This window comes from Ctenocephalides felis, unplaced genomic scaffold (genome assembly GCF_003426905.1).
Source record: "Ctenocephalides felis isolate EL2017-DRISC unplaced genomic scaffold, ASM342690v1 CF-g0.4_SCAFFOLD_01492, whole genome shotgun sequence".
NCBI classification, from domain to species: Eukaryota; Metazoa; Arthropoda; class Insecta; order Siphonaptera; family Pulicidae; genus Ctenocephalides; species Ctenocephalides felis.
The window spans coordinates 54,252,142-54,277,784 of NW_020537646.1; the positions used below are offsets into that span (position 1 = coordinate 54,252,142).

General features: G+C 32.2%; 1 protein-coding gene across 1 annotated transcript in view; it reads right to left on the bottom strand.

Annotated features, from left to right (window-relative positions):
• Nucleotides 1-15,276: 15,276 nt before the first annotated feature.
• Nucleotides 15,277-25,643, bottom strand: part of LOC113371401 (somatostatin receptor type 2-like) — a 128,007-nt gene continuing 117,640 nt past the window's right edge. The window contains exon 2 of the mRNA XM_026612030.1: nucleotides 15,277-16,792. Coding sequence (XP_026467815.1) covers nucleotides 15,277-16,506 — 1,230 coding nt within the window. The 5' untranslated portion in view covers nucleotides 16,507-16,792. The remainder of the gene's footprint in view (nucleotides 16,793-25,643) is intronic.

The following is a 25,643-nucleotide window of genomic DNA, read 5'->3' on the forward strand; positions in this document are numbered from 1 at the left end:
AGGCACAGCAAGTCAACATCTCCACTGTCAACCCGGCAGAGCCTTTCAAGGATTTACTGGCACAATACATCGCAATAACAAAGCCACAGGTAACCACCAATAATAAATCTTCTCATTTTGCACACAGGATAACCACAACAGGTCCACCATTAGCTACCAGATTCAGGAAGATCTTCGGAGAAAAGGCTGTGATTTCAATTTTGTTTTTATTTATATAGACGACGTCCTGGTAATGTAGACTGATATGAATGAGCACCGTCGTCATCTTCAATTGGTTTTTGAGAGGCTACAGGAATATTCTCTTACAATCAACTTAGAGAAATGCGCCTTTGGAAAAGATGAAGTAAACTTCCTCGGTTACAAACTGAGTGCTGCAGGATATTCTCCTTCACCAGACCGAGTAGAGAAAATTATTAATTATCCAAAACCTTCGACAGTTATAGAACTCAGAAGATTTTTGGGCATGGTAAACTATTATCGTAAATCAATACCCAAGGCAGCAAATATACAAGCACCACTTTATGAGTATGTGAAGTCCTCAGTTAAAAACGACAAGACTCAAATTGAATGGAATGACAATTCATTATCAGCATTCAGCAAGCTGAAGGAAGCTCTAGCAAATGCAACTCTTCTTCATTTTCCTCCAAGTATAGCAAATATTAATTTAATTACAGATGCATCTACAACAGCCATTGGAGCAACTCTGGAGCAGGAAGAAAATGGCGCATGGCACCCTATAGGTTTCTTTTCCAGAAAGCTCACATCTACTGAACAGCGATATTCAACTTACGATCGCGAGCTACTAGCCATCTTTGCGGCTTTAAAGTATTTTGAATATCTGCTAGAAGGAAGGCACTTTGTAATCAAGACAGACCACAAGCCAATCACACATGCATTTAAACAAAAATTAGAGAAGGCTTCAGATCGTCAGCGACGGCAGCTAGAATACATATCACAGTTTTCCACTGATATTATATATGTGAAGGGTGATCAGATCGTTGTTGCTGATGCGTTGTCCAGGATCAATGCCATTCAAATGCCATCAAAGTTAACCGCAGAGGAAATTTCGCAAGAACAGAGCAAGGACGTTGAAATGCAAACTATATTGAACGGCAACACCTCTCTTAATCTTCAAAAATTGACATTAGGGGGCTATCCAGTTTATTGCAACAGGCAAGATAATTTTGTGAAGCTCTACCTTCCGCAAGGTCTTCGCAGAATTGCTTTTGACATTGTACATGGAAATGCACACCCAAGCATAAGGATTACTTCAAGGGAGTTGCGAAGAAGGTATGTGTGGCCTGGGATTGGTAAAGACGTCACCATGTGGGCACGTCAATGCATTCCTTGCCAAAAATCCAAAATACACAAACATAATCACCTCACTCCTATCCATATTCCTATTCCTGAAAACAGATTTTCGCATATTTACATCGACATAATTAAATTACCTAATATTAATGGATATCCTTATTGCCTAACAATCATCAACAGATTCACAAGATGGCCAGAAGCTATTCCTCTAATGGACATTTCTGCAGACACGATTGTCCAAGCCCTATTTTCAAACTGGATATCAAGATTTGGTACACCATGTGTGATAACATCCGACCACGGATGCCAGTTTGAATCAGCTATATTCAAATCATTAATGGATGCAATAGGTGCTAAGAAAATACGGACAACGGCATATCACCCTCAGTCCAATGGTCTGGTTGAACGCTGGCATAGAACTCTGAAAGCAGCTTTAATGTGCTCTCCTGAGCCCTGGATCAAAGTATTACCTGTAGTCTTACTAGGTTTACGTTCTTCATACAAAGAAGACCTTAAAGCATCTCCTGCTGAGATGGTTTATGGAACCACATTAAGACTACCAGGCGAATTTTTCACATCTAAAGAACTGTCATCTGATCTACAAGCATTTCTGGACTGTCATAGAAAAATAATGCGTGATTTAAAGCCTACAGCCACAGCTCATCATAATAAAGCCAAGATGTTCGTATTAAAGGACATGGATATATATATATATATTATATATATATATATATATCGGAGATCATGAAACCGCAAGTGACGCGATTCGAGTTCATCCCAAGTCTGGAATGAAAAGAAAAATTAGATATGTTCAGTTCAGACCAACTGAAACATTTTAGATAATCAATGCATGTTTTCAGAATATGATGCACAATTTAATATCTTCGTTTTGAGCACCGTTAGAAGATCAGGAATAATAAATGCAATGTCGGCAGTTTGCTGATAGAAAATAGACTTGAATCAATCCTGTCCGTTAATGTGCGTCAAATTCTAATGTGGATCTGCAAAAAGGAAGAAGCGCAGTATCAAAAAAGAACTATACTAATAAATGAATTTGAATAAAAGATATTTTATATAGAAAGGGTTAGTAAAATGTATTAAATAATAAAATTTAGGGAAAAGATCATATAAATGAGAGGCAGATGATTACTAAATCATCAAAATTAACCAATTCTGAAATATCATAGAAATATTGAGCTTTTAAGAATTTTACTATAGTATTGTGAAATTTATGATTATTTAGTTTTCGTATGTGAAGTGGTAGTAAGTTAAAAAGTTGAATTCCAAATCCGTCAATTGAGTTAAAAGACGTTGCAAGTTTAAATACTGGTGCTTTAATAGTTAAGTTTCTTGTCTTGTAATGAGAATTTGACATTGAAGACAAATTGAAACGTTCGGGATTATTTTTTATAAACGATAAAGTAATGAGCAAAAATATACTGGGAACGGTAAGGATACTATGTTCACGAAAAATGTGTTTACAAGAGGGATAAAGAACTAATAGAAAAAATTATTCTCAGAGCTCTTTTTTGAAGTTTGAAAATGCGGTTAAGAGATGGAGAGAACCCCCAAAACTGGATTCCATAAGCGATGTGTGAGTAAAAATTGGAATAGTAAATTGAGAGAAGACAATTTAAACTTACCTTAGATTTAAGAACTCTTAACATAAAACACGTTTTCGTTAAATTGGGTGTTAGTACAGAATCAATGTGATAGTCCCAATTTAAGTTTTTATGCAATTGTATGCCTAAAAACTTCGAAATAGAAGAAAATTTGAAAATAGTATCATTTACGTTCAGCGAACTTATCTCATTATTAATTTTATTAACGGTACGAAATGACATTATTTGGGTTTATCATTATTGAGTAAAAGATTATTGGATTTAAACCAATTGGAAATTGAAGCCATTACTAAATTTAATTTGTTACTTATTTCTTCCAAAGAATTTCCCTTAACAATAATACTAGTGTCATCAGCAAAAAGAATAAATTTACAAAGATCTGAACAATTTGGAAGATCATTTATATATATAAGAAATAATAAAGGTCCAAGTATTGAACCTTGAGGGACACCGAGTTTGATATTTAATTTGTCTGATATTATTACCGAACCATCATCATCGCTCAAGTAAACAGACTGAGTCCTGTTGGATAAATAAGACGAAAATAAGTCAAAAGCTAAACCACGTACGCCGTATTTTTCAAGCTTATTACAAAGGATATCATGGGAGATACTATCAAAGGCTTTGGACAAGTCACAAAAAATTGTAATGCAAAAGCTACCATCTTCAAAAGAATAAACAATATCATGTAATAAAGTGTATATAGAATGGCATGTTGAGCATTTTTGTCGAAATCCAAACTGATTTTTAAATAGAATACCATTTTTTGTTAAAAAATTATTAAGGCGACTATGTAAAATTTTTTCAAAAATTTTATCAAAAGCATTTAACAATGAAATTGGTCTGTAATTATTAATTAAATCAGTGGCCCCTTTCTTATAAAGAGGCTTAACTTTTGAATGTTTAAGATGATTTGGATAGGTGCCTTTATCGATAGCGTTATTAAAACATATGAGAAGTTTATCAATAAATAATGGGAAAAATGTTTTAAAATGTCAGATGAAATTTCATCTGGTCCTGGAGAATAAGAATTATTAAGAGAAGAAATTGCATGCGACAATTCCTCGGAGGATATAGGATATAGATAAAAGGAATTTGAATTAGTTTTTATTCTAGAAAAGATTGCATTTGATATGACCGGATCAATAGTTATATTTGAAGTCAAATTAAAAGCTTCATTAACGAAAAAAATTATTAAATGCGTTGGCAATTGATAGCTGATCATAATTTTTTTTATTATTAATATTAAGGCATTCAATATTGGTAGAATTTGCTTTAAAGTTAACTTCCGATTTTATGAGTGACCACATCGCTTTTTGTTTATTAGAGAAGTGAAGATAATATATCATTGTACTTAATTTTTGCTAGTTCACATAAATCGTTGAAAAATTCCATTTACCATTTTTGTTAAAAAATTATTAAGGCGACTATGTAAAATTTTTTCAAAAATTTTATCAAAAGCATTTAACATGAAATTGGTCTGTAATTATTAATTAAATCAGTGGCCCCTTTCTTATAAAGAGGCTTAACTTTTGAATGTTTAAGATGATTTGGATAGGTGCCTTTATCGATAGCGTTATTAAAACATATGAGAAGTTTATCAATAAATAATGGGAAAAATTGTTTTAAAATGTCAGATGAAATTTCATCTGGTCCTGGAGAATAAGAATTATTAAGAGAAGAAATTGCATGCGACAATTCCTCGGAGGATATAGGATATAGATAAAAGGAATTTGAATTAGTTTTTATTCTAGAAAAGATTGCATTTGATATGACCGGATCAATAGTTATATTTGAAGTCAAATTAAAAGCTTCATTAACGAAAAAATTATTAAATGCGTTGGCAATTGATAGCTGATCATAATTTTTTTTATTATTAATATTAAGGCATTCAATATTGGTAGAATTTGCTTTAAAGTTAACTTCCGATTTTATGAGTGACCACATCGCTTTTTGTTTATTATGAGAAGTGAAGATAATATTATCATTGTACTTAATTTTTGCTAGTTCACATAAATCGTTGAAAATTTCTCTATATTTCAAAAAATAAATCATAAAACTAAAATTACTATTATGTTTGGATTCTCTTTCTGAACGCAATAATTTATTATATGAAATACATAGGCCTTGAGAGTACCACGTTTGAGTTTTATTAATGTTCAATTTATGTTTTGATATAGGGAAAGCAGTGTTGAAATTATGTAAAAAGGAATTTATAAATGAATCAAATGTGAGATAATTGGATTGATCCAACATATTCCAAGTCTCTTTTTCTAGTAGTTCCTTGAAAAGTAATTTATTTTTTATATTAAATTTTCTTTTATACCGATACACATGGGAAGTAGAATTAGTAGTATTAGGCAAAGAGAGCGAAATTCCATAATGGTCAGAAAGACCGGTATTAATTACACAGGAATTTACCGTAGATATATTTGTGAAAAAATTATCAATACAATATGAGGAGGAGATAGTTATTCTCGTAGTGTCATTAATAGTAGGAAATAATCCGAATGATTCCATGCTAAATTTGAAACTATCACTAATCCGGTCTCTTTTGTTTAAATGGATATTGAAGTCACCGCAAACAATTATTGAATCATATTTAATAAAAAGTTCATCTAACAGATTATATACTAAACTTATAAACTTCTTGACGTCTTGGTCAGGAGATCTGTAAACACAAACAACACAAAACGTGCTGTGAGAAAAATGGGTTTCGATGGCACAAAATTCAAAGACTTTTTCTATAGGCAAAATATTAGTTTTGATACTTTTACATTTCAATTTTGTTGAAGCAAAGATACAAACACCGCCATGTTTGAAGACATTCCGGGCAAAGAAGGAGCATAAATTATAACCATTTAATTTGATTAATAAAAGTTTAGAGTCGGTTAACCAATGTTCAGTCAAGCATAAAAAATTTGGTTTATATTTAGTCAGAACTATATCAAGTTTGTTTAATTTGTTAGGTAAATTTTGTATGTTCTGACAGAGAATAAATGAATTAACGTCATCAGCGAAAGCGAAAGGATTTGGAGTTACCGGAATTTATCAGAGGCAGCATATCTCTTGCGAGAATACGACAAAGCTTCTGTTTGGCACTGGAAATAAAATGAAGGCCGTGCCTGGTGTAGTCAGTTTTGTTAACGAACCTATTGATATCAAAGATCCTAACATTATTGAATTTACCACGACCAAAGTCACGGAAAATGCAACGATTGGCGTTGAAAATTCTGGAATTCAGAGCATAATCGTCATATCGGTAAGGAATTGTAACAATACATAGATTTGTCTTGCTACATGAATGACGGGCTATCTCTAATACATCCCTAATAGCATAATTAGATTTAGTGTCATTCGTTCCAGCCAATATAACAACATGATCACGAGCGCCAAAATTCGCAACTAGACCCGAGATATCAGCAATCACGCTAGAGAACCCCGCACCGGGTTTGACCACTCCAAGCACACTGTATTTGGTACCTAACAAACCTCTTAAGAACTCGGACCAAGATCTGCCGTGGCTGTCAGACAAAATCAGTAGTTTAGGAGTGGCCTGGGGAGAGGAGGAAGAAGGAAGTGTGGGAGACGCTTTGGCCGGTTGACTTGTACTATTAACTGCTGGGGGTGATGCCCTTAATCCAGATTGCACCTTTGAATTTTCGCCATTCAACTTGGAATTGGCTATTGCCAACTCTTTCGTTAACCTGGCAATAATTCTGTCTTTTTCGTCAAGCGCTGCTTTCAGTGAATTTTTACATACACGTAAACACAAACACTCGGCGCAGACAACGGTGCTGTCCAAATTAAACGCATCTTCAAAAACAGTTTCATCTACTGAAATATTACTCACCATTTGACTTCTTGTATTGACCATCTTGACTATGAGGGGCGCAGGTAAAAACTTGTATGGGCAGGTAGTAGAAATCGTCCGTTTGAGTGAGTTCACAACACAATGGAATTAAATGCACCAGGTATATTATATTTCTTAGGAGGTAATAAAGTAACTTATTTTAAAATTAAAATTGAAAGGAAATTGAGAATAATAAATGTGAAAAATATATATAAGAGACTTGTGTACTCTTCCGAGGTCGGCGGCGGACTGATATAAAATGACTGACTGATATAAAATCCTTGAAAAAATCTCAGACAAAGTATACAAAATTTCTATGGATGGTAGTGAAAAGAGCATATCGGTTGATAGGTTGAAACCAGCTTATACAATTAAAACAGATAATATTGAACTAAGCACTCCACAAGAATTTAAATCACATAACTTGGAATTATCGATGGATCCTCCAAGAAAAATTAATCCTAAAAAAGTCTCCTTCAAATTATAATAATTAAACTTATTTATTTATTTCTAATGGATACTTCTTTTTCTTTTAAAGGGGAGTTATATGGCGGAATGAACACGACCACATGACAGATGCCAGTTGAATGACGCCAATTGATGACAAAACTAAATTACATTGGGCTACGCTGATGCGAATCTGGCATCAAGCAAGCCATAGCTAGCGGATTGTTTTTATCGAAAAATTATCTCTCATTGTTTTAAAAAATACGATCGTGAATTTGATTGGGTTTTAATGATCGAATATTTTGTCGGGACAAAAATTGTAGTTCGAAAATTATATAATGATAAATCTAGTTTTTAATAAACTGACATCATAAACGAGTCTACATCCGATAATTGTGGTTTCACTTCTAAATAATAATTAATAAATAATGGCCAACTAGCGCCATATACGAGAAAAAAAATACGATCGTGAATTTGATTGGGTTTTAATGATCGAATATTTTGTCGGGACGAAAATTGTAGTTCGAAAATTATATAATGATAAATCTAGTTTTTAATAAACTGACATCATAAACGAGTCTACATCCGATAATTGTGGTTTCACTTCTAAATAATAATTAATAAATAATGGCCAACTAGCGCCATATACGAGGTCTGTTCAAAAAGTACCCGGAATTTTCGTTTTTTCAAAAAAATATTTATTTATTCGTCTACATTAATGTGGTCCCCTTCAAAGTAGTCCCCCCCAGATATAATACACTTATGCCAGCGTTTTTTCCAATTTTCGAAGCACCCTTGATATTCACTTTTTGATATGTCCTTGAGCACTCTCAGCGATTTTCTTCAATCGAGGAAAACCGCCGTCCTTTCATGGGTCTCTTCAACTTTGGGAATAGGAAAAAGTCACACGGAGCCATATCTGGTGAATATGGAGGTTGGGGCATGACTACGGTATTGTTTTTGGCCAAAAAATTACGAACAAGCAACGACGAGTGAGGAATTTTGGAATGAATTTTGCTGCCACTCGTTTCATGCCCAAAACATTTGAAAAAATGTTATGACATGAGCCAATTGATATGCCAACTTCATCAGCAACTTCTCTAATTGTGATTCGGCGATCATTCATAACCATTTTTTCCACTTCTTTCACATTTTCATCGTTTGTTGACGTGCTGGGTCGACCGGAGCGTTCGTCATCTTCAACGTCTTCGCGGCCATCTTGGAAACGCTTATACCACTCGTAAACACTTGTTTTTTTCATAGCAGACTCACCATAGGCTTTTTGTAACATTTCACACACTTTGTTACACTTTATTTCATTTTTTACGCAAAATTTAATACAAATTCTTTGACTTTTCAATTCTTCCATTGTAAAAATCGCCGAGCTCAGAAAACACGTCGAACCTTAGCGACTACCACAGACAAAGTAAACAGTGAATATAGCTGAAAATTTCATCATACTTTAGGGGCATGTATACCAACACAATAAAAAAAAAATTTTGACAATCAGACACTCCAGACCCGCGAAATTTAAAAATTCCGGGTACTTTTTGAACACACCTCGTATATATATATATATATATATATATATATATATATATATATATAAATTGGTACAGAAAAACTACATGGTCAGGAAGATACCTTCATTACGCGTCATATTGTCCCAAAAATTATAAAGTCAATACAATCATTTCTTTGATAGACCACGCAATCATGTTGTCTCACTCTTCTTTTCATACCCAAAACATAACATTAGTAACTAAAACTTTATTAGAAAACGGATATCCCCTCACCCTCATCAATTCCATTACCAATAAAAGACTTCCCTATCATAAAAGTAGCAATTATCAATCCATCTCCAAATTATTCCAAGACAACAATATTAAACCAACTTTTCACAGCATGCCTTACATTGAAGGCTTATTTGATTATTTTGCCAAATTACTCAAAGAAGAAAATATTTTTATTTCAGGAACAGCTCTATATTCTTTTAAAGAAATGTTTTCAAAAATTAAATCCACCACCCCTCCTAAATTCAATACTAACATAGTTTATTCCATCCCTTGCAAAAATTGCCAAAAACAATACGTTGGCCAAACATCACAGTACATTCATAAGAGAATGAGACAACATGAATTAAGCGTCACTCATCATAAAAGCCAAAATTTCCAAAGCACTCTTGTCCAGCATTCCATCGAAAACTCACATAATTTCACCTTTGAACCCAATATTTTATAAAGAGAGGATTGTACTTTTAAAAGACTTTTTTCTGAAAGCAGTTTAATCTTTTCGAATTCGTCAAATAGTGTTAATAAAAGATCAGATCACAATATCATTCATGACTCATATCTAAATTTTTTAAACCTGATTAAAAACAATTAATCCTAATAATTTTTGAATATGTATATATATACATGTATATGTGTTATAATATATGCACATCCATATATGTGCTTATATGTATGTTTTTGTGTGTACACTATATACATGCACTTGCATATATGTTTATGTATATAATTGTGGATACATTAATATATAGATATGTGCATATGTATGTATGAATATGTAGGTGTGCATATGCTTATGCATGTATATATATATATATATATATATATATATATATATATATATATACATAATATTTCTCAACATTTACTAAAGCAATATTTCCTCTTTTTTCGTAAATTACCAATACAAGAGCTATAAAAAATCATTTTTGCCAGGAATTCCGTACGTTGTCCTTTACATCTGGCCGACAGAACTCCATATCAGTGTATTTAAGTCTTGTGTAGTCGTAACATCTACAAATATTCTCCAAAAAAATCGAGTGTTTTTAACAAAAAACTATTAGTGATATGGATATATAAATTATTACAGGTAAATAATTTTTGCTTCTCAATTTTATATAAAACCTTTTTTAGTTAGTTCTTATTACTCTTTACCCCGGTACATAATCCATTCCTTTATAAACATTTTTTTCTAATTAATCTGTATTGACCATCATTAATTAATGTTAATCAATATTTTTAAAAAACATTGTATTTGACAGAATAAACCTGATGATGGAACGTACCTAGTTCCGAAACGTCATATTAAACATCTTCAAAAAACAAATTGTTTTTTATTATTGGATTTACTGTTCGGAAAAGAAACAATCAATATATTGAAAAAATCCAGGCCTTATATATTGAATATATATATATATATATATATATATATATATATATATATATATGAGAAAAAAATTCTATACCATATAATTGACTCATTTTTTATTAACATTTTTTATTTCAAAAAATATAATTAACAAAACATAATATGCGAATGCAATACAGAATTTGGCAATTTGGCTAATATAAAGATTCGTAAATAAGTTAAAAGTTTAAGAAAAATATGTTATACAGATCTCGAGCTCAAGATGACGAATTTCTTCCAAGCTTCTAGCGCTGAAAAAAATTAAACTAGTAACGCATGGCATTGTGCCTTAAGGAAAGTTACTGAAAATTACATTTTATAAAGAGCTTTAACATTTTCTGAAAAATGAAAAAAATTGAATTTAAAAAACCTTTCTTTTATTTTTCGAATTTTTTTAAAAAAAATTAACTTTTATTTATTAAATTTATTAAAATTAAATTTTATTTGAAAGATTTGATTCCTACTGATAACGATAACATGCTGATTAGTTATTGGCCAAGGCAGATCCAACTGTTTCGAAAATACGGGCCTAAATGCCAAACATAATAATTCAGGTTTTGAGAAACGGAACGTCCAATATCATTAAAAAAAATACATGTATAGACAAAATAAAGAACTGCTTAACTTTGTGGGAGGCAGGTCTAGCGGTGTTCCAATAAAAAAAAATTAAATAGAAACATTTGGTGGTCAAAAGTGATCATTAGACATGTGCACATCAAATTTCAGATATTTTTTATATTTCAGATATTACTCATCAAATTATCAAATATTTTAATAATAAGTATAAATTTTGTTTACATTTCTATGGGTTCTGTAATATTATTTATCCGTTATTCTGCGACGCGGCGCTTACACTCTTCTATCTTTTGTCTCTACGCAGCTAAAGCAGCGCGATTGGTTTAAAAAAATGTTGAAAATTTTCAAAATATAAAAAAAACTCAAAATTTTTCAGTTTTCAATTTTTTTTTAATGTTAATTTTTGGTAAGTATAAATTCAGGAATGGGGCGGTATTTTTGTCAGTACCCCTTGGCGGCAAATTTCTAAATCCGGCCCTGTATATATATACTCGTACATATATATTAACTGTGATATAGATTAACTGGACTAGACGAGGTTCTAAGGAAACTTTTTTGTCAATCTGGTGGGCTGGCTTAGAGGTATGCTCTGCTGGCCATTTAGCAGCCAAAAAAGATTTTTAGACATATGCACATTAAATTATCAAATATTGCTATGTTACTAAAAATAGTAACTTTTATTTTGATCTTGTTTTTTAAATTTTCATACAATTTAGAATTTTCACAAAAAAACAAAATAAGTGTTTGAAATTATATCAACGTTTCATTATTTGATAACCATACTTTGTTAATTTATTCCAATACATTTATTAAGATGCTACTATAATAAACGTAAGCTTGGAAGCTATCAAAATATTACAACGGTGTATGGATGTATGTGAGGCGCCAAATTTTATCACTGAATTAAGAACAAGCTCGTGGTTGAGCAAAACACCGATTGTTTCTATAAATGATGTTCAACGATGCAAAATTTTGTTCTGTAATAATCTCGCAAGTCTAATTTAATAATAGTGTAGGCGTATGGCAACGTCGCTATGTTAAGGGTCGTGCCGGATGGTGCGTACGGATGTGAGAACAGGCAGCCGGTCCCGGGTTGTTGTCGCGATAAGATATCTCTGTACATAAACTGTTAATAACTTTTTATTATAAATTAACATATGCATTTCATTGGTAATATACCGAAGTGGTGACCCCGACGTGATTTAGTGTGTGTGTTAATTTTAAATGAATTCACGTGCGAAGAAGTTAAATGCAGTGGAAAACATGAGTACGCCAGTAGTAGTGCCCCGCGATAACGTAAATTTGCCACATTTTTACGAGCAGGACCCAGAATTGTAGTTTGCTTCAGCTGAAAGTGTGTTTGTACACGCTAATGTGAAGGATGAAAGTGCAAAATTTCATACGGTCATTAGTAAGTTGGATCCGCGGTATGCGTCGAAAGTTTGCTATATAATTCTGAAACCCCCTAAAGATAATCCACATAGTGTGTTGAAAAAGGAATTGTTGAAACGATATGGCATTTCCGATGAAACAAAGCTACGCCAGTTGTTGGAAGGTCAGGAAATGGGTGATAGAACCCCATCACAGTTTTTACGGCACCTAAGCTCATTAGCGGGTTCAGCTGTTTCAAAAGAAATGCTAAACTTAATGTGGTCGTCGCGCTTGCCTACGCATGTGCAAGCGTTAATATCTGTACGGGAAAACAATGACATAGATTTGAATGCGAAAGCCGCCGACAGAATTATGCAATTGGAGACAGCATTGGGTGCAACAACAATGGCGATTGCAAGCACATTGTCGCACGCGGATTATTTTTACGGCAACATCGCCTCAGAATTGCGGAATATGCGAACAGAGATTTCTGACCTGAGGAAGCAGGTAGAGCGCCGACGAGACGGTTCATCCTTTTGTCGTAGGCGCAGATCGCGTACGCCCGCGAGCGCTCGGTCAGGCTCGGAAGAGCGCGTACGAACGCTGTGCGAAGATCATCGACGGTTTGGTTGGAACGCAACGAGATGGAGATCGCCGTACGACATGCGTTCGGAAAACTCCGTGGGCCATTGTTATTAGCGGCAAACGATATACGCCCAGGAAGACAGATAAGCCGCCGCGTTTGCCTAAGTGACAGAAAGAGTCAGGTGTCGTACCTGATTGATACGGGGTCGGACTTTTCAGCGTTTCCGCGCTCATTATTATGCAATCCAAATAGGAAGAGGATTGCATACCAGCTAGCCGCCGCAAATAATACGACGATTGCAACCTATGGTGCGGTGGCAATGGTGGTTGATCTTGGGCTACGTCGCGACCTGTCATGGAACTTTATTATAGCAGACGTTACGCAACCAATAATTGGTGTAGATTTTCTCGCATACTACGGTTTGATTGTGGATGTGAAAAATCGTCAAATAACGGATGCTATGACAGGATTAACGGCGCAGGCGGATATTGCAGCGGGATCAATAGCGACTATAAAGATGGTAACGGGTTCAACGGCGTACCATAAGTTTCTTGAGAAGTTTCCTGGTTTAACACGAACAGACGGCGCTGTTAGGTTACACAAGCACGCGACGCAGCACCATATAGAAACTAGTCCTGGACCGCCGGTGGTTCAAAAACCGCGGAGATTAGCTCCGGACAGACTAATTGCTGCTAGAAAAGGGTTTGAAGCTATACCGAAATTAGGAACGGCTCGACCATCAAAAAGTTGTTGGGCAGCCCCGCTACATATGGTTCCAAAAGGGTGTGATGAGTGGCGTCTATGTGGCGATTATAGAGGTTTGAATGCGCGAACGAAGTCCGACAAATATCCGGTACGTCATATTCATGATTTTGCCCAAGCCTTGGACGAAAAAACTATATTCTCGACTATAGACTTGGTGAAAGTGTTTAACCAAATTCCGGTGGCGGAAGACGATATTGCAAAAACCGGTACTAAAACGCCGTTTGGACTATATGAATTTCCGTACATGACGTTTGGATTGCGCAACGCCGCGCAAACATTCCAGAGATTTATCGATGAGGTGTTGCAGGGGTTAGATTTATGTTACGCCTATATCGATGATATTCTTGTTTCTTCCTCGTCCGAGAAAGAATATATGGCGCACCTAGAGACACTGTTTAGTAAACTTCTGGAATTTGGAGTAGTAATAAACCCAACTAAATGCGTATTCGGCCAAAGAAGTGTAAAGTTTTTGGGATATGGGGTTTTGGCTAAGGGTACTCGCCCCTGGCGAGAGAAGGTTGAAGTTATTAGGACATTCACAAAGCCAGCGACAACGCAAGAGCTGAGACGGTTTTTGGGCATGCTAAACTTTTATAGAAGGTTCATACCAAATGCTGCTCAAATTCAAGCATTCAGTTAAATGAGTTTCTGCGTGGAGATCCGAAGAGTAAAACCCCGGTAGAGTGGACAGCGCATACGTCAGCTGCTTTTGAAGCGTGTAAGGAGAGTCTGGCTCAAGCAGCACTACTATCACACCCACGCGCTAACGCTCATTTAGCTATTTTCTGCGACGCTTCAGAACATTCCATTGGAGCCTTCCGCAAACATTCCAGCTGAAATCTGATATTAACAGCAGATCTCAGCCGTTGAGCCCGACAGAGCGTGAGCAAATTGCACAACAAAACTCTTCAACAAGACGAGGACGCCGAGTTCGGTTTCCGGATTTTTGGCAGGCCGGATTTTTGTGAACTTCGTCACTAGAGGCGGATTACTGTAGGCGTATGGCAACGTCGCTGTGTTAAGGGTCGTGCCGGATGGTGCGTACGGATGTGAGAACAGGCAGTCGGTCCCGAGTTGTCGCGATAAGATATCTCTGTACAAAAAGTGTTAATAAAATATTATTATAAATTAACATACTTATTCATTGGTAATATACCAAAATAGAATAGTTTTAGTTTGTTCACTGTTCTACTCTTTAGAGTATAACGTTTCTTAATATACTGGAATATAGTACATTCCTTATTCATTATAAACCTTATATTATAAATCTTATATAATAAAAACATATGTTCATTTTGTATAATTATAATAATATAAATTTTGTACAACAATTAATATATATATATATATATATATATATATATATATATAAAATAAATATATATATATATATATATATATATATATATATATATATGCATATATACGTATATATATATATATATATATATATATACGTATATATATATATATATATATATATACTTGATAACAACATATATTACCAAACACATATTTATGCACATATAATGACACATATTCAACTAGACAGATGTAGGACAAACAACAGTCATATCACTCAAGTCATAATTTAATCCGAATCTAACTTCCGAAGATTTTGGTCTGTTGTAAATGTCATTTGCATCTGCAGATTTATAACTATCATTAGTGATTGCGGTTACTGCTCCTTGAACATTGTCAGGATTAAAATTTGTTCTGCCACGACTATTTTTTATTTTACGAGGAAACACACTATTTTCCATTTGCAATGTTGCATTCACTTCGTTACCTGCCGCACAAGTACAAGCTTTAAGAAAACTCTTTTTAAAGTTATCACTTAGAAAAGCATATAAAATAGGGTTAACCGCACTGTTCGAGTAACTAAAACACCCTGATAGTAGAAAAACTGCGACTGCCGTTCGAGTTTGGCATTGATTAGGTGGAGTGTACAATAGCGCCACTTGGGAAATCCAATAAGGCAACCAACATAGTATATATACAGTGATCACAGTCAGCACAAGTTTTGTAACTTTTCTATGTGAACGTTTTTTTTCTTTGGATTTGTTTTTTGGGCCCACTGTTCTGAGTTTTTGAATAACAAGACAATAAAATATCATAATTAATGTTAATGGTACTGCAAAACCCAAAACTAGAGAGTAAAGTGTAAACGTTGTCTGTCCATTATCATTTCCGCTTTCCGGCCACATAATGTTGCACGTAGCTTTATCTTGTGCTATTTCTATCGTACTTGCGTATAAAAAAACGGGAATCATAAATAAAGCACTAGCAATCCATGCAATAACCGAAACTATTCGAGATATAAATGGCGTTCGAAACCTTGGCGATGATATAGGATGACAGACGGCGATATATCTATCGGCACTCATTATAAATAAAAATATGCTACTTGTGAATTGATTTATACTGGTTGATATCATATACGCTTTACACATGGCGTTGCCAAATGGCCAGTGCCCTAGATGCATGGTTGTAATCAAGAATGGTATTCCCGTTAGAAAGCATTCATCAGCAATAGCCAAATTTACAATGTACATATTAGTGACTGTTTGCATTTTTGAAAAGCGCAGTACTACATATACTACCAACGTATTTCCTAATAATCCCACAATGCACACAATAGCGTATAGAATTTGTGTAATGACATTGATGTACGGAACGTTTTGAGGAAGACACATAGTTGATGTTTCTGTGTAGTTATTCCAAAATAGATCTGAGTTGTTTGTGAGTGCTCCTGTTAGATTATAAATAGCCATTGCGATTGATTGAAGTCTGATATTTACATTGTTTTAGATTGCAAGTTGATCTCATAGAACATTATTCAATAGTTGTGCATAAATTACTTTCCTTTATATTTAAATTTCTTCTCATTATTCTTTAATGTCATTTCTTAAATTTGAATTCCATCTATATTTTAAGTAATTTATACATTGAAATATGAGATGTCAAATCTGCTGAGTATTCTAAACATTATTTCTTTTTTTACACGTTGACATCGCGATAACATTTATGCAGCGATGTTGAGAATAAAATACTGCACACCTGAAAAAAGTATAAACAATATACTACGATAATTTTACCAATTAAGCGAAGAACATATATACAAATTTGAGTCTTTATCATATTATATGTTAAATGTTTTCGTGGTTATTAAAATAGAGGTATGTTAAAATATGTTACATTTCTATCATGCTAATTATTTATTTGTTATGCAGAACATGATAGCATTTATTTGTGCTCAATATATATATATATATATATATATATATATATATATATATATATGTATATATATTAGTGATGTGCCGACTCGAAAAATTCCCGATTCGAATGATTTGAATCAGAAAAAAACCTGATTCGAATCATGATTCGAATCAAGTTTATAAATGGACAAAAAAAATCATGAATGAATTTATTTAGTAAAAATGATTCAAATTTATAATCAAAATTGTTAGTTTAACCAATATAACAGACAAAGTAGAAATTGTAAACATAAATTACTATCAAAAAGTATATTCTGAAAATTATTAAAAATGATTTAATTTTAAAGGCGGTTGATACATATCTACAAGTTGATTTACAATAATAGATTACCAAATAATTGTGCATCACTAAAGCATATAAAATAATATTTGGAATCATGGGTCAATTGTTTATTTTACTATGTAATCAGTAAAGGATCGCAACTAAACTGAGAGCTGAAAGTTAATTTTATTAATGTGAATTAGCCATTACTTACATAATCAGAAGTTGAATATAATTTACTGGCTTTCTGGTGTTTTGTAATTATAAAAGGTAATTATACTTATATAAAAAAGGGTATTATATTGAAAGATTCCCGAAACTTGTTTCATAATTTTGAGTGGATTATTTTGATAACATTTAAAATCTAAAACACTTAATTATTATTAAAATTGGGTATTGATACTTCACCAACAAAATCGCTCTCAGCGCTCTGTAAAATAAATAAACACGCAAGAACGACGACGCATTGTATCTATTTCGAACTCATATCGCAAGTCAGATTAATGCGGTTTGAGTCATATGAAGTCGATTGAAGTCTTATCGCTCGAAGTCGGATTGATTCGGTTTGAGTCATATGGACTCGATTGAAGTCTTATCGCTCGAAGTCGGAATGATTCGGTTTGAGTCATATGAAGTCGATTGAAATCTTATCGCTCGAAGTCGGAATGATTCGGCTTGAGTCATATGAAGTCGATTGAAGTCTTATCGCTCGAAGTCGGAATGATAGTTAGTCGATGAATGCGGTTAAAGTCATATAAAGTCGATTGGAGTCGGGTGATACATTTAAGCGTATTATATATATATATATATATATATATATATATATTATATATATGTATATATATATATATATATATATATATATATATATAGAGATGGGCTTATCATATCCGAAGCCGGATCGGCTCGGATTTAACTCCGCTTCAGGGAGGAGTTATATCCGCTTAACAACTCCACGACTCCGACAACTTTGAAACCGAAATACTCGACACAAATGCGTCGAGTACGTTGTTTATGCATCTAAGGATTTTCCAAATCCCATTTAATTTTTTTAAATGAAAATTTATGAATAAAATAAAATTAAAAAAATATTAATAAAATAATTTTTCTAAAAAATTCACAAATAAATGACGAGTTGTAAAACTTTTCGGTCGACCACATGATCGACTCAACGACTCGTAATTTTAACAGTGTTGACCAAAGTAAAAATGCAAAACTTTCTTTGATGAGAAAATAATTGATTTTTTGGAATAATTTTATATAAAAATAATGTAGTAAACTTTGTAATAAAAGCAAAACACTTATCATGAAATATTTTCATCAAATAATAATACTTCTGCTTTATAATTTTTTCTTCTGCTATTTCCATTCGAGAATTAATATTATATCAGGTAGTTCGATTAGCATATTATTACTTTTATACAATTATATAATTGTGTAAAAGTAATAATATAATATAAATATTTTTTGCTGGTTAAATACATTGACGTCACTGATATATTTTACACTCTAAAAAGTATTGTTATTTCAGGCTATGGAAAAACAGACTAAATGTGTCCAAATTCACGGCCAAAGATTGCCGTAGTTAGAAATATGACCCCTTACTATTCAATAAATTATACATTGGAGTTATTCACACTTGAACACAATTTCATTGTTCTATATCTTTGAAGTAATATTTTTGTATTTTCTGGAAAAAAACGTATACCTAAAAGGTCATAAAACTGCCTGTTTAGAAGACGAGAAAGCGACAGCTTCCTTAGTACCAGTGTTCGCGCCAATTAAAGCATGCGGTTATCTTCTATATATATAAAAATAAGTCGGGTTTTCCTTCCTGACGAAATAACTCCAGAACGCACGAACCGATTTCGACAATTTTGCATTCGTTGGAAAGGTCTCGGGCTCCGCAAGGTTTTTAGCTAAGAAAATTAGTTGTGAATGGCATCGTGCCTTAATGCAAGCTGCTGGAACTTCACGCACCGTAATTAAAAATTCTAATAATGACATTAGTGAGAATTATCAGAATTATGAATCTTGGTTAAGTCAACGAGCAATTCTTGCCGCAAAGAATAATGATGTACACGCACTGAATTTCACCATTCAATCAAAAATTGCTGGCGATTTGGTGACATACCAATGATTCTGACTGGTCTTCAAACTGGTTTGACTTCAAACGATTGCAATTTCCAGTTTGCCTTGCGTTCGCAATAACAAGTCTCAAGGCAAATCGCTTAATGTTTGCGGGATAAATTTTAAATAGATTATTTAGAAAATCATTGTTTTTCACATGGGCAGTTATACGTTGCCTATTCACGAGTTGGAAAACCATCCGCTTTGTTTGTGTTAACGTCAGACCAAAAAACAAAAAATGTGGTTTACCAAAGAGCACTTCAATGAAACGGGTAATTTGCGAATTCACTTTCATTTACTTAGAGAAGTTCAACTAAAAAACACTTCATTTTTGTAATCGAAATAAATTCATTACTGTTGTATAATAAAATCAAATTTTTTCTTTTCATATATAAAACAAACAAAAAATTTCTTCATCTGTCTCATGAAACCATCTGGTGGCGAAACGGAGTTCGTCGGGTTTGCTAGTATTGATATATAAACAAAAAATCATCAGTCGAAAATCACAAAATAAATAAAATCAATCAATACGTTATCAAAAAACATATTAAAATTATTGTAAATACACTTATAACTTGTTATTAACATAAAATAAATATTACTAGTTACAAATTATAGTATTTTACAATTGGTCCTTCAAAATTCAATCACAACAATCATTGAATAAGCAACCAGTTTAGGGAAGTCGGATATGACAAATCCGGCGAGACAACTCCACTCGTCCACCACAGTGATAACTCCGGAGTGAGTTACCCATCTCTAATATATATATATATATATATATATATATATATATATATATATAATACATATTATATATATATATATATATGTACATATATTTATATATATATATATATATATATATATGTATGTATATATATGTATGTATATATATACAAATATATATATATATATATATATATATATATACAGGGCCGGTCCTGCCTTGCATGCGATGCATGCAAAAAATGCGGGCGCACGCCTTAGGGGGCGCCAAAACAAGTTTCGAAAATTAAATTTATATTTTTTATATAAAATCTGGAATTATTTATATAAAATCTAGAATACTTAATAAATAATAATAAACAATCTAACTTAACTAGGGATACGGAGACACAAAAAGCATATTTATTTTGCAATGTGATATCAGTAGAAGCAATTAATCGATTAATAAATGACTCTGCAAATTAGTGAATACCAGCTCTATTTATTGCTTAATCTTCTTATTCATTTTTTTTAAGTTGCCGTGGAATCAAAGAAGAAATCATCTAGTGTCAATCCCATAAGCGCAAACCTGCGAAAGATTAAATTCGGAAAAAAGGGTAGTCAGTGCTTTAATGGCATGTTTACTCCGAAGAATAGAATTGTAACTTTTATTTTTGTAGCAAATGTTTTGCATCTGATGAATTTTGAATGTTGAAGATATGCGTAGTTAGGGTTATGGAAATGGAACAAATATGAAAAATAAAAGCAAAATTTACTTTGGAACGAAAATCTTAAGGCTTTTTCATACCTAGTGGTGCCCATACTCTAAATTTTTAACTATGCGGAAATAATACATATAAAATATAATGAGATTTTTTTCAATATAGTTTAAGAAATGTGTAATTTCTTTACAGTTTTCACTGATTTTTGGACAATACTTCTAAAATTTAACTTTAAAACAACAAATTCTTACTCTGAATATAACGGGAAAGCCTGGATGAATACAATTCGGCTCTTACGATATCAATAAAAAAAAGTTTACGACGTAATTTTGGATATTGTAAATGATGAAAAATTAAATTAAATTAAAATTTAAAAAATCCAACATGAAATACGAGTGTTATGATTGAAAATGGAAAGCTAGTTTTTTTAGCTCTCTTGGAATGATTTGCTCAATAAAATATATAGCATAATGAATAAGTAAAATGTTTTAAAACCCAAATATTATAATTGCACATACGCTAAAAATAATTGAAAATTTAAAAGTATTTAATTATAATCGCCACTATTTTCTAAATAAATTTAAAATGAATATATTTTATACGATTTTAGATTATATCTAATTATTTGAGTACTAAATCTAGAATAATTAAAAAATTAATTAATTATAAACTGTTAAAACAGTTAAAATTAATAGGGGGGGGGGCGTTAGAAAAAAAGTTGCATGCGGGCGCTAAGAATCCCAGGACCGGCACTGTATATATATATACATATACGTGATATAAAAATATGCAACATCAACTTAAGATATTAGCATTTAAAATACATAAATATAACAGTGTATTCAAATTTTAGTTGCGTAAATAACCATTCCAAATAATAGGCAATAATAAAAACCGTTTAATGATATTGCAAAAACAATTCATTCTTAGCTTCTTTAACACTTTCGACTCGGGAGTCAGACTGCCAGTCGGTACGCTGCGCTCGGAATATTATTGTGCTATACATATCTCTCAACTCGGATTTTTTTTTTGTATCGGATTTTTTCAAAATGTGGTTATATTGCTTTTAAATATAGTTATTATGATAATAAAATAGAAAATTTTGAAAATTAAAAAAAAATGCACTCAAAACCATGCTATATTGTTTAAAAAATCATTTCTTCACAGATCTTTATTAGAATTATGGGGATCATGAGCTAATAAATTAATTTTGTTATATATTTATTTATAAAATTAATAAATCAATCAATAAATGAATGTAATAGTAAATTAATTTTTAAAAAATAAAAAAAAATTAAATGTAAGTTTAGTTTGCGACGGGTCATCGCCGACACGATTTGCCGTCGGAGCGGCGGCATCCGAGCTTAACGGTAAAACATATCATGCCGCCGGAGCGGCGGCATCCGAGCACAACGGTAAAATGACTATGCCGCCGGAGCGGCGGCATCCGAGTCGAAAGGGTTATTATATATATATATATATATATATATATATATATATATATCCTAGATGACCCGACAAACGTTGTCTTGTACCCACGTCCTATACTTTTTAATATTCTATTTAATGTCCTTTCGGTTATGGTCTTTTTGTTAGTATAAGCTATATAAGTATTGGAAACTGCAGTTTTTTGATCAGTATAAGTAATTCAGAAAAAATAAATAAAGTATTTACGGTAAAAGAATAATATCACCTATGTTATTTCCAACCAATAGAATTGCTTTCATAATTTATATCATACATAATAGTCTATAATTTTTATAATCTCGTACTCTACATCAGTTGCTTTTTACCAATTACAATTTTTAAATTTCATTTTTCTTACTAATAAACATTATTACTTTTGTTAAAACCTTAGTTTAATTATAATTTGTAAAACCTAGTTCATATCCAATCTAAGATCATCAAACCTAGTCACTATCCAATCTAAGATCATGAACTTGCTAAATATTTTATATCCAATACCAAATAAATAAATTTTTGACACATGAAAAAAATTCTAAATTATTTTTTCAATAAGTAGAAATATTCTTCTGTATTTAAATATTTAGTAAAGTAAAGCAAAATATAACATGCATAAATTTAAAAAAATAATGTTAGCGCAATTTTGAGCGTATTATGTTATTTATTAAATTAAATTATATAATTTCATCTGCCAAACAAATACTGTATCTTATATTGTTTTAATTTCTAGCACATCTGAGCTGGTTTTCGGCAATAATATTGTAGATATTACATTTTTCTTATTCATAATCATGAATGTGAATATTATATATTAAGATTGTCTAGACTCGCTTAAACTAAGTTCAAATTTTAAGTGAATAGTTATTTTTGGCAGATGACAGTTTTCATGTATCAAAATGTTTTCAACGTCAAACAATGATAAGTTGTTTTTTGCAATTTTTTCCATTTATTTCTACAATATTACTATATTTTTCTAATCTTAACAAACTTCAGAAAGATTTAACAAAATCCGAATAATCGTTCAGGAGGGGTATATTTTCATACATCATTACAGAAGAATTTTATATATTTGAGATATATGTGTATACTGTATATATATAGATATATGTATATATATATATATATATATATATATATATATTATATATAAAAATGGAGCTCTCGATAAAATGATCCGCTAAAACTCAAAAACGGCTAAACCGTTTTGGCTAGGATTAGTCTTGAAAAATTTGTGTTCATCAGTAGGTTGTCGGAAAGGTGAGATATTATTTCAAAATCGCGTAGGAACTTTACATTTTTAATTTGAAAATTTGTTTAGAAGCGTCATTTGAATAAAACAATGGACGGTGGCTAATACGTGAAATGTCAAACGTTTTTGATAGATGATGTTCAATTACGATTAATAGGATGTTTTACGTAAATATTATTTAATTATGATTAAATTGTAGTAAGTAGTTTTGTTTATAGTTATATTTATACACAAAAACGTTATTAAACGGATCGCAAGTGTTACTAGAAACTGAACATTTTAACTTTTATGAAATGTTAATATGAAAATGCGCTTTTTGGCGTTGTAGCACTCTTTTTTTGCGAATTATATTTTTCTTAAACACGGTGCTCTGAAAGATCTCATTTGTATAATTATATACCCATTGATATTTATAAAACATTTTCTAGGTTATATTATTAACTTCTCGTAGGGCAAGTTATAGTAGAGTAGGGCAGGGCTAGTTGAGCAAATTTTCACTTAAACGGATGTAGCTCCTCAATGAAAAGTTTCAATAAATTGCTATACGACCTAATAGATTTGTTGTTTATCGCTTAACAAAAGTGTTAATACTATTTTTTTGTAATATGTAAAATTTAAAAGCTACAGCTGTTTAAATTCAAAAAGTCAAGTATGCTCAATGTACCCCATAGGTGGGGCATGTTGAGCACTAAGAAATTATGCTGAAATTGTAGGTTTAATGTCGATTAGTGATGAAATAAAATAAGTTTTTAATAACCAGTTCTATATTAATAGTCTTTATTGACAGAGAAAACAAAACTTATAGTAATTTTCTTTGAATAATTAACCAAAAGTAGAATCAGCAAAACAATATCGTATCTTAGGAATTATTTTACCATCATATTCAGTTTTTGTTTAAAATCATTATTTCTTTATATTATTACTCATAGTCTTAGCTTAAATCTTAAAAATAATAATTAATTTCTGGAAGTTGATGGTAATTGTCTTAGTGACAGAACAAGTTTAGCAACTATGCTCAACTAACCCCAACTCGGAATTTCAAAGTGAAAGTGAGTTTATAAAAAAAAACGTGAGAATTATACCCAGAATCTCTGTGCATATTAAATGTACTATAATTATATGGAAGAATAACATTTACCTGATTAAAAATAAATAACATTTGACTAAACCAGACGAAAACTTGTGATGAATTACTTTTTTACTTTTTGGTCTCAAAATAAACAAAACGCCCGTGAGCCTCACTCATTTGTCCAGCGGCCACTAGCGATCGCGGGATGTTTATTTCTTTCAAATCTCTATCTTTCCGCCATATAATGCCTAAACGGACGGTGAATAGTTTTCGAGATATTTCGATTGCTCAACTTGCCCCTATGCTCAACTAGCCCCGTCCTACCCTAATCGCAAAAAAATCGAAAATATTTTTTTTTATATATCTTTACGTTTCAGAAGTTTCTGAATATTTTGGCATACCTTAAAAAGATGGATGTATGTGTGTGCGCGTGTATGTGAGTATGTGTGTGTGCGTGCGTGTGTGTGTTCGGATACAAATTTTCGTTGACGATTCCGGGAACACGGATGAAGCGATTTGAATAATTTAAAAAACATTCGATTCGTATTGATAAGGAGACGTGCTGATTAGTTTTTGGCGAAGGCAGGTCTAGCCGTTCGAAAGATATGAGGTAAAAAGTGCCAATAACTGTAACTCAGTTTTTAAGAGAACGGAGCGTCTGATTTGAATAATTCAAAAAACATTTTACTTGTATTAACAAGATGAAGAACTGATCTGATTTAATGAAGGCAGGTCTAGCGGTTTCGGAGATCTAGTTAAAAATGTAAAAAAAATGCCATCTGGCGGTCAAAAATGATCATTTGAAATATGCACATTAAATTATCAGATATTTTATAGAGATTTTAACAATAAGTATAAATTTTGTTTACATTCATATGGGTTCCGTACCAATGTTTATCCGTTAGACGGCGGCGCGGCACTTACGCGCTTTGATATTTCGTCTCTGTGCAGTTAAAGTAGTACGATTGCTTTGAAAAAAAAGTTCAGAATTTCCAAAATATTTCAAAAAAAATTTTTCTTCAAAAA